This window comes from Pectinophora gossypiella, chromosome 27 (genome assembly GCF_024362695.1).
Source record: "Pectinophora gossypiella chromosome 27, ilPecGoss1.1, whole genome shotgun sequence".
In the NCBI taxonomy this organism is placed as follows: domain Eukaryota; kingdom Metazoa; phylum Arthropoda; class Insecta; order Lepidoptera; family Gelechiidae; genus Pectinophora; species Pectinophora gossypiella.
The window spans coordinates 2355051-2370172 of NC_065430.1; the positions used below are offsets into that span (position 1 = coordinate 2355051).

At 44.7% G+C, this 15122-nt stretch overlaps 1 protein-coding gene across 1 annotated transcript; it reads right to left on the bottom strand.

The window, feature by feature from the left end:
- Nucleotides 1–1193: 1193 nt before the first annotated feature.
- Nucleotides 1194–2565, bottom strand: LOC126378725 (uncharacterized). The gene is made up of 3 exons (XM_050027105.1): nucleotides 2466–2565; nucleotides 1760–2043; nucleotides 1194–1338 (listed from the first exon to the last, which is right to left on the bottom strand). Exons 1-3 carry the CDS (start codon nucleotides 2541–2543, stop codon nucleotides 1194–1196), a joined length of 507 nt encoding a protein of 168 aa, XP_049883062.1. The 5' UTR covers nucleotides 2544–2565.
- Nucleotides 2566–15122: the final 12557 nt, after the last annotated feature.

Sequence of the window (15122 nt, forward strand, 5' to 3'; positions counted from 1 at the left end):
GGGCACAGGCCTCCCCTCAATCAACCAGAGGGGGTATGGAGCATACTCCACCACGCTGCTCCACTGCGGGTTGGTGGAGGTGTTTTTACGGCTAATAGCCGGGACCGACGGCTTAACGTGCCCGCCGAAGCACGGAATCATCTTACTTATTCGGACAATCAGGTGTTTCAAGCCTGAAAAGTCCTTACCAAACAAAGGAGTCCAACAAAGTGATTTCGGCAATGTCCCCATCGGGAATCGAACCCTGACCTCCCTGATCGTGAGCCTAACGCTCTAACCACTAGACCACGGAGGCTGCTGTTGTTGAAACAGACGTGCATCTATGAAATTAGGTTATTTTTTGGAGGGTGGGGGGGACGTAGCCTGGAAGGTCCCCGAGTCCCTCATTTTCAAGTCAATAATTATATATTATACTAAAGTCGAACTTTTAATCAGCTACCTACAGTAAACTGACTTTTCAAAATGTCATTCCGTAAAATAATGTTGCCAGCCTAATCTCAATAGGGATGTGATTCAGTTCAATTTACATAGATTAAGGCCCCGATTCCTGCAGACACCGCCTAATTTTATTTAAAGTTATATCTGTCATTTTCATATCCGTCGAAAAGGAAAGGGACGGATGATTCACAGCTCTTAATTTTAGGAAGAATGAGTAAATGAATGTGTCGGGTTATTGACTGATGTAAAATTTTTAGACGGTTGGTTTAGATTTGTGCTTAAAATTGACGTGTGTTCCATAAATTTTATGCTTGTCGATTACCCGTCCCTTTCCTTTTCGGCGGATAAGAAAATGACAGATATAACTTAAAATAAAATTAGATGGTATTTACAGGAATTAGCACCTAAGTCATACTAAAATCAATATGGACCATAGTAGTTCGAAATAAATTATTTGATTTTGATTTAATTCTATTTTAATTATTCATTTCAAAGCAAAACCAAACTGATCGTACATTGAATAATTCACTCACTCAGTTACATCCTTATATATTTTTCTTCAAAAAGCGGCAACCCACAAAACGTCATTTTACTGCAGCTTGGCCCAAAGGACTTGATTCCAGGCCATAACCTTAAAAAAATTTTACTGCAGCTAATAAAAAGTTCGACTATGCAGATTTGACTGACAGATACTGCGATGTTGGCGTCCACACCGCGGACTTATTTCATGGCGCGGACTCTGTCGCTTACTTCTTCTATAGAACAAGTTCAGATAATTCAAACTCTGTTTGCGGATGGAGTGTTGGTTGATTCTCAGTCTTCTTTTTCGCTTGTAATAATTCATGCAGCGTCATATATTTGTTTTCTGTTAACAATTCGTTGATCGTAAGCCGCAATGCTCTGAAAAAGATACAATTTTTATATCTACCACCATCATGGATCAGGATTCTGACTACATAGAGAAAATTAAAATTTCTTGAAATTTGTCGCCAAATATCAGAATTTGTCGGTCTGCCGTTCAAAAGTTATAAGCATTTATTGATGGCAGTACCAGATAAGGCTTTACATAGCGCATAAACCCTATTTTTTTTACATTGGCTAATAACCCGACAGAATTAAGTTGATAACACACGTTGCGCATACTAGCGAAATGCCAATTTTATTCGCCCGGGTTTTCATTCATTTACTCATTCTTCCTAAAATTAAGAGGTGTCAATCATCTGTCCCTTTCCTTTTCGTCGGATAAGAAAATGACAGGTATAACTTAAAATAAAATTGGGAGGTGTCTGCAGAAATTGGGGCCAATGTATTATTCTATTACCTCTTCCGATTGTCCTCCTTTGTAATTTTACGGAAAATATTTCTTTTCGCTTCCCCATTTTTTTCCACTAGAGTCGAAATAATGTCATTTCTATAATTCCCTTCGTTCTCATTCGAACCAGCAGGCGTTATGTACTTCAGAATGTGTTTTGTCAACAGAGAATATTCTTTTTTAATTAGTGGATTTCTTTCTTTGCTTATGGTTTTAATTAAGTTCTTCAAATCGCTCTCATTTATAGCGTCGGGAGGAACAACAATTATTATTTTATAATCAGCTTTTGTATTCTGAAAATGAATTACGTAATTACTATAATATTGTATATCAATATTTTCAATAGACATTATTATTTGAGCATCATTGTTGTCTTTAGAGGGTTCATATCCCCCCTTAAACTGTCCCACAGTCTGCCCATATACCCCTAGATGCCCATAAAACAAAATAACCACCATTATTATGAGCTTAGACTTTAGAGGCCAGTTTTTTATTTCACTGTTTTTTGCCTCCCCAACCGGCTGCAGCTGAAAATCGGCGTCATAGTCTAGCTACAGCTAGGCCGTGACATTTGCTGAGCTGAAGCCAACCATATCCCCCTCTTTCTATCCCTCCTGGTTTGACGCCCACTTCCCCCCCTCAAGACTGCCTAACCCCCTCTAGCTTTGTTTCTCCCTAAGCCACTCTTAATTGTCTTGAATCTTCGAATACTCACCCTCCTCGCGTTGACCAGGTCCCTGAACAGTATCGGGTAGAACCCCTGCGGTCGTACGTACATCCTCGGCTTGGGCATCAGAGACGCTGATCGGCAGGCTAAAAAAATGGAATCGCTGTCAAGATTATAATTGTCAACTATGGCGATTCTCACACTGCCCCGCATGACGCAGCGTAGCGCGGGGATGCGTGTTCTTCCGTTGCTTGTAATACAACAAAACGCCACTACGCGCGTGAGTGCGTAAAAACCCACACGATGATGCAGATCTGCATTCCCGCAGGTATGCGCGTAGGTGCGTCGACACGCAACATGCAGCATGATGCGGAGCAGTGTGAGAATCACCTATGACAGATTTTCAGGGATGCATTGCAAGGGCAAACATCATAGAAGGGAAGCCACAAGAGAGAAAGGGGAAGACCAAGAAGAGCTTACATGGAACAGATTAAAGAGAAGGCGAACGTCGTGTCTTATAAGGAGGTGAAGGAATTGGTCTTTGATAGAGACAAGAATGGAGAATGCTACACCGACAAGAGCGTGGCTCTTAAATAAGTGATGATGATTGTAAGGGCCTCGCCCAGTCCAGTGATTGAGCGTTGGGCTCACGATCCGGAGGTCCCGGGTTCGAATCCCGGTGGGTCACAACACATACATACATAAACTCACGCCCGTAATCCCTAATGGGGTGGGCAGAGCCACAAGTAATCAAAGACAACTTGCAGCCACTGTTGATACGAATTCCAAAGATGGATATGATGAACCTTATGGTGATAAGGGATCAGCCTATCGCCCATAACATTAGTCCATCATGTCACAACACAAAAATATATAAATAATACTCTCGTCCCGGCTTGACAAGAGCTGTGGGTTCAAGTCCAGTCCGAGTCAAAAATTCTCCAAATTCGAATTTCGATTGAAATTTTCTCTTTGTGGGTTTCCTTAAACACGGGTAAATGCTATAAAACAAAAATCAACAATAATTATGGTGAATTTTCACTTACCAGGCAGTATGATGAGAAACAACAATAAATTCAAATTATACATTTCAAAACCTACCAAAATAGGCACATATTTAAATAATAGTGATGGTAATGGGGAACTTTTCGAGCTTCGTTCCTCTAAAACAATATAGATGGCGCTGTACAGAGTTCCCTTCGTTGAGCCTTCCACTTTTATGGATCTTCTTTTATCGAAGAAATTCTTCTAAGAAAAAGAAGAACGAAGAGATTCTTCTATGGATAACAGACATAATGCGTCTCCTATCTTTGTTTTTAGGTATATAAAGGTATAAATGATGAACCTTGTTATTACACTCAGGCACAACACATTTTCCACCCATTATTATTCTGATCAAAATAAAGAGAAGCAATATAGGTAGCAACGTAATTTTATACATAATGTGATCCAAATATCAAGCAACAATTTTTTTTTATATTCTGCCATTCCATTGTCTTTTTGAGGTATGAGAAAATAGATAATTATCACGTTAAATCTCGACAACGCCATCTATATTATTTTTGGCGAACGTAGCCTGGGAAATCCTTAATTACATAGCAGGCTGCCTTTTTGTCTATCGAATCGAATGATCTATGTACGAGGCCCCTACTTGCACTAAACACTTATTTAGACAAAAACGCCACCGAAGAGGTACTTTTTAAAGAAATTACTTTTTTTTGACGTGACTTATTGTAGATTTGCCGCAGATGGCATTAACTACTTCGCCAGACAAATGGGGAGCGCTGAAGGCTCTCACCCGGTAAAATAAATTACCAAAACGCGCTGAAATTGCGAAATAAACGTCAATGAAGTATAATAATTAACAATGGAAGCTATAAAATGAAACATAAAAGTTTCTAATCAATTAGCCACGTGATTTTTTTCGCTCTTAAAAGTGCTCATGCTACAGCCGAACCTATATCTCAAGTTGGCTTACAAGCCAAGAGTGACGCGTCATTTCTTTTCTTAATATTTTCTTCTTTCTTCCGAATAGTGATCCAGGAGACGATCTCGGAGCTAAGCTGCAAGAGCAACTTGCACTAGACATTTCCGAAGCTGTGGTTAGCTCTATAGAAGTAAAACAACCGATTTAAAACGTTTTAAACCAAATTCTGCAGTTTTAAACCCCAAATAAATCGTTTTAAACCGTTGAAAACTCGCCTACAGCAATAAAATGATTCTGTGAAATGGTTGTGATTCTGTGTAATATTTTTTTTTTCCCCTACTGTGTTTGTATTGTTACTGTGGTGTCCTCTAATAATAAATACTTTCTTTCTTTCTTTCTTTCTTTAAAAGAACTGTGTTTTAAACTTCATTATGGGCAATTTTTGGTCATTTGACGACATGATTAGTTTATAGAAATTAATAAAAAGTACATACAGAACTAAACATGCTATTATTATCAATAAAAAATTCTTTACACAGTTTATAGGTACTCCGTTATATTCGTACTTTGGTAAAGTTATAATTAAGAAAATAACAAAAAAAATTAAACCGAAATAAATGGTTTTTTAAACGGATTGATTTAAAACCATTTAAACCGGCCTTGCATCTATAGTCAGCTCCCATACAACAACAGTGACGTCGCTTAGTAAAAATCTGATTTGCTTTTTCTGAGAAATTAACAGTTGAAAGATTAACGCCTGACAAAAAGTATGGAGCAACATCACACATTATGTTTTAACTTTGTCTGGAGATAACTGTTAGTAACATTAATTAGTTATAAGACACCCCTCTAAGAGATACGCGCACTTTTTATTAAGTACACGTCTGAAGTTTTATTTTTTTTTGTACTTTGTGCAATCAAGAATCTAACATAAAACGAAAGTGCCTGCACAAAAATTATAGCAAATGCGCAGCTACGCGTCTTATCGACTACAAGTTAAAATATAAAACAGCAGGCCACAATTTACTCGTAATGTAATTTTTTTTATTAATATAAATATACTCCGAAGGAGTATTATATTTTGCACATAACAGCCTATATACATGCCACTGCTGGGCACAAGCCTCCCCTCAATCAACCGGAGGGGTATGGAACGTTCTTCACTACGAGTAGGTGGAGTCATTTGGGCTAGTAGCCCAAGATTACCGGTGCAACGTACATTCCGAGGCACTGAATCATCTTTTTAGGATAATTAAGAGATAAATGTCTTAGTTAGAGGCCAGTTTTAATGATTTACGAGTGTCTATCAGGAAATAAATTCGGATCTCAAACTCATGGTTTAGTCACTACATCACAGAGCTTTAAATGGATCAGTTACAAAAAACAAGTTATGTAGCAGCGTTAAATTAGTAAACAGAGTGCATTTGCAATTGAGCGTTTGGGGCGAGGAATGGCAATCGAGTTGGACATGACACTAGAGTAGTCTCTCGAGGCGGACTTCGAACGGAGTCGGACGCTGCGCAGCACCCTACCCCGACCAGAGTCGAGTGCGGCGCAGCACCCGACCCCGACGAGTCGAGTGCGGCGCAGCACCCGACCCCGACGAGTCGGACGCGGCGCAGCACCCGACCCCGACGAGTCGGACGCGGCGCAGCACCCGACCCCGACGAGTCGGACGCGGCGCAGCACCCGACCCCGACCAGAGTCGAGTGCGGCGCAGCACCCGACCCCGACGAGTCGGACGCGGCGCAGCACCCGACCAGAGTCGAGTGCGGCGCAGCACCCTACCCCGACCAGAGTCGAGTGCGGCGCAGCACCCTACCCCGGCCAGAGTCGAGTGCGGCGCAGCACCCTACCCCGACCAGAGTAGAGTGCGGCGCAGCACCCTACCCCGACCAGAGTCGAGTGCGGCGCAGCACCCTACCCCGACCAGAGTCGAGTGCGGCGCAGCACCCTACCCCGACCAGAGTCGAGTGCGGCGCAGCACCCTACCCCGACCAGAGTCGAGTGCGGCGCAGCACCCTACCCCGACCAGAGTCGAGTGCGGCGCAGCACCCGACCCCGACGAGTCGGACGCGGCGCAGCACCCGACCCCGACGAGTCGGACGCGGCGCAGCACCCGACCCCGACGAGTCGGACGCGGCGCAGCACCCGACCCCGACGAGTCGGACGCGGCGCAGCACCCGACCCCGACGAGTCGGACGCGGCGCAGCACCCGACCCCGACCCAGAGTCGAGTGCGGCGCAGCACCCTACCCCGACCAGAGTCGAGTGCGGCGCAGCACCCTACCCCGACCAGAGTCGAGTGCGGCGCTGGCACCCTACCCCGACCAGAGTCGAGTGCGGCGCAGCACCCTACCCCGACCAGAGTCGAGTGCGGCGCAGCACCCTACCCCGACCAGAGTCGAGTGCGGCGCAGCACCCTACCCCGACCAGAGTCGAGTGCGGCGCAGCACCCGACCCCGACGAGTCGGACGCGGCGCAGCACCCGACCCCGACGAGTCGAGTGCGGCGCAGCACCCTACCCCGACCAGAGTAGAGTGCGGCGCAACACCCGACCCAGACCAGAGAAGAGCGCTACGCAGCACCCGACCCCGACCCCGACCCCGACCCCGACCACAGTCGGACGCGACGCAGCACCCAACCCGACCCGACCCAAACGCGAAGCGACGGGGCACCCGACACGACCCTAGCAAAGCCGAGCCAGACCTCTTGAACGGCACCGATCCTCTTCCAGTCTTTCTGGAGCATCCTCATAGAAGACCGCAGCATGCCAGACAGTATCATCGAGCGTGAGCTGGGACGAAGATTATATCGATGTTGAAACCAAGATATATCGATGTTGAAACCAAGATATATCGATGTTGAAACCAAGATATATCGATGTTGAAACCAAGATATATCGATGTTGAAACCAGGACTATATCGATGTTGAAATCAAGATATATCGATGTTTGAAACTAGGAGATATCAATGTTTGAAACCAGGAAGAGTTTCCAATTGGGCGTTCCAATTGGAAATGACTACGGATTTCCGCGCGGTGTATTTATATCATTTCGTACTACTTCCGGGGTGAGGGATGCGCGCGCGGGGAGTAGTAGAAAATAGCGCGCATGCGCGCAGTGTAGCTGCTCAGATTCCATTCACTATTGGCCAATTTATTTATTCAAAAAATATTTACTATCAAATTTCGGTTGTTAAACATTTTCACTTATTAAAATCCTTATGAGAATATATCACTGAGATCCCCAATTCGGTAAGGACACTGCAGGCTGATCACCTGAAGAAGTATGTGTTAAGATGTATTATATTTATTTAGTATCTTGTTACATGATCAATGTAATGGTTCTTTAGCAGCTTAATAATCCTGAAACCATGGTTGATGAGGACGGTTGTTGAACTCACAACCCACACGAGACAATAAGAAGAAGTAGGTAGTTTAGTCGCTGTATCGTTGATGGTATCTGCACTTGAGTAGTCGTCTATACGACGAGGTCAGAAAATTCAAACTCTGTCCGCGGAAGAAATAGCTGCTGCTTCTCTGAGTTCTGTTCGTCTTTAGCGTGCAATATTTTCTCCAGAATATTCACTTCGCTTCGGCTCATCTTTAGCGGCAATGTTCTGAAACAAGGAAACACTATTTTTTGTCTCTTTCAATCTTCTGCCTGCTATGATTATATCAGCGTAAACCAGTGGTTTCATTTAGGCTCTCACGACCAGGGTTGATGATGAGGTTGGCAATTCACCTAACAACCCACGCGCGCGAAAGATGAACTCTAAAGACATTGCATTCTTTTGTTTTGTAAATAAATATAAAGTACCCACTTATTAAAAAAAATATTTATGTACCTATCCATCATTTTAATTATTTTTTTACTTCGGAAGGTCCCGTACTAATCAGCGATACGGGATACGGCTCACTACCCGCCACGTTGGTTTAGCAGAAAACGCACGACCCGCTAATTGCGTTGGTTGCGAAACGAAAGAGTGACGCAGGGAGTGGTGCGGGGAGCGACGCGAAGAGGGGATACATGGCGCGGCGATCCTGATTGGCCGAGATAATGCGCGCACAGCCCGCTAGTTCCGCAATTTCCAATAAGAATCAGTTTGGACACGACACGAATTATTTCTCATCTATTTGATTACGAATTTTTACTTAAGATTTTTTACTTATATTCTATTTTTACCTTTGTATTTCTAATGTGGTTTGATAAATAAACCGGATCTTCACTTGCACTTCAAGCAAATAAAATCAGCATAAGTAGCATGGAAAATGCTACACCGACAAGAGAGCGGCTCTTAAATTAAGTATTGATGGCTGAATAAAGGTATTTTCGAACTTTAATTTTACAGCGGTTAATGGGCGCTGGATCGTGTAGTCTAACATAGATCGATTGTCCTGATCTAGGTGTGACCTTGACGCATCGGTCAGGGTGGTTTAGGTCACGAGCTTAAGTTATATGTATAATTACCCACCTTTCCACTTTATTTTGTAAAACTTTAGCTATTAAATCGCTCAACGTTGAATCGCCCGTTTTCTGATGCATCGAAATATGCTCATCATTTTTGTAAAGTTTTTCTTCCGAACTGGCGCGTGTTACTTTTTTCAAACGTTTATCATTTAAGTCTCCATCACTTATTGCGATATAACGACCATTGTTTATCGATTGAACAATGTTTTTCAAGTCGTCTGAGACTAGTTCATTACTTGACGGTGAAACGACGACTACTATCTTGCCATCAGTATCGAAATTCTGAAAATAAAGGTAAGTATTTTAATAGTATCCTTGGTTTAGTTGTCAAGCGTTCAGCTCACGATCTCGAGGTGCAGGTTCGGTATCCAGTGGGGTACTTAGAAAAGCCGCAGTTCTCCCGGCCCGGTTGCAAACCCAGATTCAGTCAACCTACTAACTACTACTTGGATGACAGTTTTAAAGGACCTCTCGGAATGTCGAGGTTTCGTAAAATATGGAACTTTTCGAAATTAATAATTGTTCGTCATAAAATCAGCAAAATATAGCATTAAGAGAGTATATTGCGACTGTATATTTTTTAATAAATATAGATAGGGAAAACAAAACGCGGCCTCACCGCTACACACCCCCGCCGCGCCCTTGCTCCACCCCGCTAAGTGGGCAGAATCCTATATAAACAAGCGCGCGGGGACCAACTTTAATTCTTATTAGAATCACCACACGAGTAGGAGCTCCGATTTAACTCCAACTGGCACTTAATTTCAACGCCTCGCCTCCTATTTTCAACTCAACATCGATATTGGGTATATATTAAATATTTATCTGGTAAAGATTGAGGGGGCCACAATTGTCATACAAGAAGTAGCAACACCTTGACGTGTTGGTTTTCCATAAATTACTGCTGCCTACACTGGTATAACGTACTTTTCTATGCACAACAAGATAGGCGTCCTTTTCGTTTATATTGTAGTCACATTGAAGATATATCGATTTTAGTAGAAACCAGGACTATATATCGATGTCAGAAACCAGGACTATATCGATGTTAGAAACCAGGACATATCGATGTTAGAAACCAGGACATATCGATGTTGGAAACCAGGACATATCGATGTTAGAAACCAAGACATATCGATGTTAGAAACCAAGACATATCGATGTTAGAAACCAGGACATATCGATGTTAGAAACCAGGACATATCGATGTTAGAAACCAGAATTTATCGACATTAACAGACAAAGACTTCGCAACCAGACTCGCGCACGTTGTTCCTTATTAGGCGTTCCAATTGGAAATGCTGCTTGATTCCAACACGCGCGTCATTTATAGGATTCTGTACAATTTCCGGGGCGAGGGATTCGCGCGGGGGTGACTAGAGAAGCGCGCGCATGCGCGGCATAGCGGTTCAGTTTCCAAGTTCACTATTGGTTAATTTATTTTTCATAAACAAATTAAACCTAACTAAACTACATACAATATTGCTTACTATAAAAAAAATCGTAGGTGGTGTTACAGACAGCCGAGCAGAGGAGGTCGCGGGCTAAATGAATGCACGTACGACCCGCTAATTGCATTGCGAAACGAGGGAGTGGTGCGGGGAGCGGCGCGAAGAGGGTATACATGGCGCGGCGATCCTGATTGGCCGACATAATGCGCGCACAGCCCGCTAGTTCCGCAAATTTCCAATAAGCATCTGATAGGACACTATACGAATACGAATTACTACTTTCTCATTTTGAAGGTCAACGTGGGGAAGACTCGAGCGCTGCTGACAGGGAGCAACCACCTACCACCACCCCCCCCAACTCTCATGGGCGAGAAGCTCGCATGGTCCCCGACGGTAAAATACCTCGGGGTCACCATCGACCGCGGGCTAATAATGAGCGCGCAAAGGAGACCGTATCCAGGGCTAAGATAGCCAGAAGGAGACTTAGCCGTCTCCTCACATCAAGACTGCCGCTCAGAGCCAAGCTAATGGTGTACAAAACGTACGTCGCAGCTAACGTACGCAGCGCCGGCATGGTACGGCCTCGCGGCGGAATACGAAAAAAAGAAGATTAGAGCCCAGGAGAACCTGAGCCTTCGAACGGCGGTGGGAGCTATCCGCTACCTGAGGAACTCGACGATATACCGGGACCTGAGCTGGAAGGGAATCGACGAGTTCGTGAAAGGACTAGCGGAAAACAACGGACAACGCTCTCCTCCTGGGAGCACCTAACATCCATCGCACCGCACCACACCAGGCCGCCTGACGACCCCACCGCGCCTCCTCCGAGGAGGAAGCGCCCCCATCACTACCCGAGGGACCTCCTCTCGCCCGGGAAGAGGGAACCAGGGCAGTTGAACAAGGACGACAATGAAGAAGACCAGCCCGCGCCTAAACGCAGGCGGCTCACTGGGCCTCCCCCAATGGGGTCTCACCCGGTGGGCTAGACCGCGAAGGCGGGGCCAATACACAGGGACCCTTCCGTAGTAGCGGAAGGCGCGGAATGCAACCTTAAGGGGCAGGAGCCCCAGAAGGTTTCCCCCACACTTACCAGTGTGTGAGAAGACGACGTTTTTTTTTCTTTCTCATTGATTATTCATCGATTGATTCTCTGTTTGTTTACGAATTTTTACTTAAGATTTTTTTACTTGTATTTTACTTTTACCTTCGTATTTTTAATGTGGTTTGACAAATAAACCGGATCTTCACTTGCACCGCGGGTTTTCTTCAGTCCCAGCAAATAAAATCTGCATAAGTAACAGGTGGTATGGAAAAAAAAAGTAGGAGAATACGTACCCTACGCCGACTGAAGTAGTCTCTTAGAGGTTTCATACTTATCGGGAAAAATGCAGGAGGTTTAGTTCCCCGCACTGAAGGGGCTCTGATGCCACACTGCACGCATGCTGCAAATCATTATTATAGCCAGCTAGTATAAATGTGACCGTTTAGTAGCTCCTTAGTATTTAACGTGCACTCCGAGCTTCGAAGGGCACTTACATCGGCAGTCCCGGTTTTAAATTATGTGGCGTTAATCTAAGGATCCCCCGGTTGATTGAGGGGAGGCCTGTGCCCACCAGTGGGACGTAAATAGGCTGTTTATGTATGTAATCTAAGAATAAGCCGTTAAACGTAAACTGATAGCTGGAACATTTAATGCGTTTGGGACCGAAAAACAATATTCGCATACAAACATAAACATGTTTTTTTTGACCTGGCTTAGTGTAGATTTGCCTGTAACTACTTGGCCGGACAAATGGGGAGCGCTGAGGAATCTCATCCGGTACAAAATTTAAGTCCTGATTTAATTGAAGTCCTGATCAGGCGCGAACCCCGGCTCAGGCGTCTTCAGAGGGGATAATATTTAAAAGAATTAATCGACCCTAATGGGTCAATAGCGGTAAGCGCCGAAGCAGGGAAATCGACGACCACGCCGGCGGGGTTGGTTTCGGAGTACGTACAAACATAAACAGCCTGTATACGTCTCGCTGTTGCGTATAGGCCTTCTCTTAATCAACTGGAGGAGGTGGAAAGACATGGCGGAGGTCTTCGCCCAACAGTGGGATCGTGTGGGCTACTAATAAAAAAATATAACAAAAATCATTTAACTTACCAGGCAATATAATAAGTATTAGTAGCAATTTGTGCATTTTGGCGGCAACTCTTCATCGAAACAACGAGCAATACGAAAGTTTTACGAACAAAAACTTAATGATGCGCGCAAATCGATGATTAAAGTCATAATATTTAGCTACAAACAATTAATTACTCACGTGTCCAATTTGAAATTCATTACTGCATATCATTTACTACTGACTAACTACTTCATTACTGTAAATCACTTTGTGATCCCTAGTTTGGTTAGAACACTATAGGTGATACCAGGGTTGATGAGGTTGGTAGTCCACCTAACAACTCACAGAATAGAAGAGAAAAAGAAAGACTGCTGCTACTGAAGAGTGGTTTACAAAACCACAATTAATTTTATTCCGGGCACTTTTCATCACATTTTTTTTAACCTGGATTAAAACTGTCTATTGACGACAGCGAATAAGGAAAACACATTTATACACATTGGCCAAAGTCACCCCCTAGAGAAAGATAAATGTTTTGAAAGTAGCACGAACGTACATAAAAATTGAAAGTTATGACTTATATCTAGGTATAAAACTACTAAAGATAGAGAATTGAAGTTCTCCATAGAACTTTCTTGTACACAAAAGATTAGAATAAATCATATTTGCTTCGTATCTATTACTTATCTGTAACGTAAACCTAGATAAATCAGAAAAAAAAACACGATAAACCACAAAACCTTACAGTAAATGCACTTGTATTCATGTACTTACGTCTTTAAACACACTTAATTGTATTTCATATGAAAGAGCAACACTTAATCTGTAATATTAACATGCAAACAGGCTAAATTCTAATAAGAACAACGTTTACGAAGCCGAAATTCGTATTTTCGATAACGAAAATAAAGTTGTGAAATTCACAAAACACAGGCTCTCTTTAAGGTATTGCTCAAATTTGAGGGTCAACTAGAAGCAACCTAAAAAGCTGTCAATACTTAAACCATTTGTTACTTGTTCGTAAATATACAATAGTGAGTCTATCTTATCAGGAATTCGGAAGACCATCTAATCAAGACATGTACCGCTATACTGGAGTCGTTCACTGGGCCTCCCTGAATAAGGTCGCACCAGGATTATCCTGTGTGATAAGTTGTTCGTCTACCCGCAGACACAAAAGTCTCTTGAGGGTAAGTTTAAATTATGTTTTACCGCTTTACCCTCTGGCATGAAGTGTGTGTTGACTGCTCTTCCCCATTGTACTCTTCTTCCCCTTTGTTCTCTTTTTTTTTCCCCCCATTGTATTCTTTTGTTTTTTCTTTGCCTTTTGTTTTGTGTTGATCCGATCACGCGCCCGTCCCGTGACTGGTGACTGCTCTTCTAACTTCCGACAAGCTCTCGGAAGACGCAGACTTCTGGATCGCCAGCTGTCGTTCTTTTGTTTTGCTCACTGTCGCTAGGTCCGTGCCTACGCCCGCCTCGCGACTCGTGTCCGCTCCTCTAGTCGACAAACTCCCGAACCCCACACTTCGGCACTGGTTTGCCGGGTGTGGTTAGTTTCGGGAGCGAGCCGGTAGGAGCGCGCCACCTGCCGCGGGCGAAACGGGGTAGGCAGGGCTTTTTTAAAGGGGTGTCCGGCCGGTTTCGCGGCTCCCGCGCCTCGACCGGTGATCCCCTTCCGGAAACGTATCGACTCCGTCTGCCGATGGTACGTGACGCCAGGTCTCCCCCCCATTCAGAGGGGGGTCGAGCCCGGGGGCCCCTGCGCCGCCTCCGCGCACGCTGCCAGCGGCTTCCTATACCGCGGCGGCCCGAAATCCGGCCGACACAGCACGACAGACAGCTTGGTGGGTGAGTTCTCCCGATGTGATTTTCTTCCCGATTTGATTTTCTCCCGACGTGATTTGCTCCCGATTTCGATTTTCTCCCGATTTTGATTTTCTCCCGATTTGATTTTCTCCCGATGTGATTTTCACCCATTTGATTTTCTCCCGTTTGACTTTCCCGAATCATTGAGTGACCCTCGCCGGCCAACACCTCAGGATCAAGACACGTGGCGCCTGGCTGGAGTCGCTCACCGGGCCTCCCTGAACAGGGTCTCACCTGGTGGGCAGACTCGCCGGCGGCACCCACGGTCCCAGCACAGGACTGACCTAGTCCGCCGGCATTTTCTTCATCACAACAAAGTCTCTAATAGGTTCCCGCCGTCTTCAGCTGTCCCAACCCTCGGACAAGACTCCTGCTGCCTGGCTGGAGTCGCTCACCGGGCCTCCTTCAATATGGTCTCACCTGGTGGGCCGACTCGCCGGCAGCACCCTCGGACACGAGTCACACGGAGGGGGAGAGTCTTCGCGGGCGGCGGATGCGCCCACACCGAGGAGGCTATGCCCCGGAGAAGTCACCTCGTCGCGGGCAAAGCTCCGAAGAATGAAGACAACCACATTAACTCGACACAAGCCTACGGGGCGAGCGATGACACCGCACCAAGAACGCATGGCCACGAAGGTGCCTCTCCATCAACTCAAACAAATAATCAAATCAAAAGGCCCTTTTCAGGGCCGCACATGGTTCACTGTTGCTTTACAAATGTTTCACGATATTACGGCGATATTAATTTTATACATGCACATAATTAATTATTATTTTAAACATCGTGTGTGTGTGTGAGAAGACTACGTGACCGTTGAGCGTCGTCACTGCGTCGCGCGTCGTGCGTGTTTGTGTACAATTTAGTTTCGTGTTTTT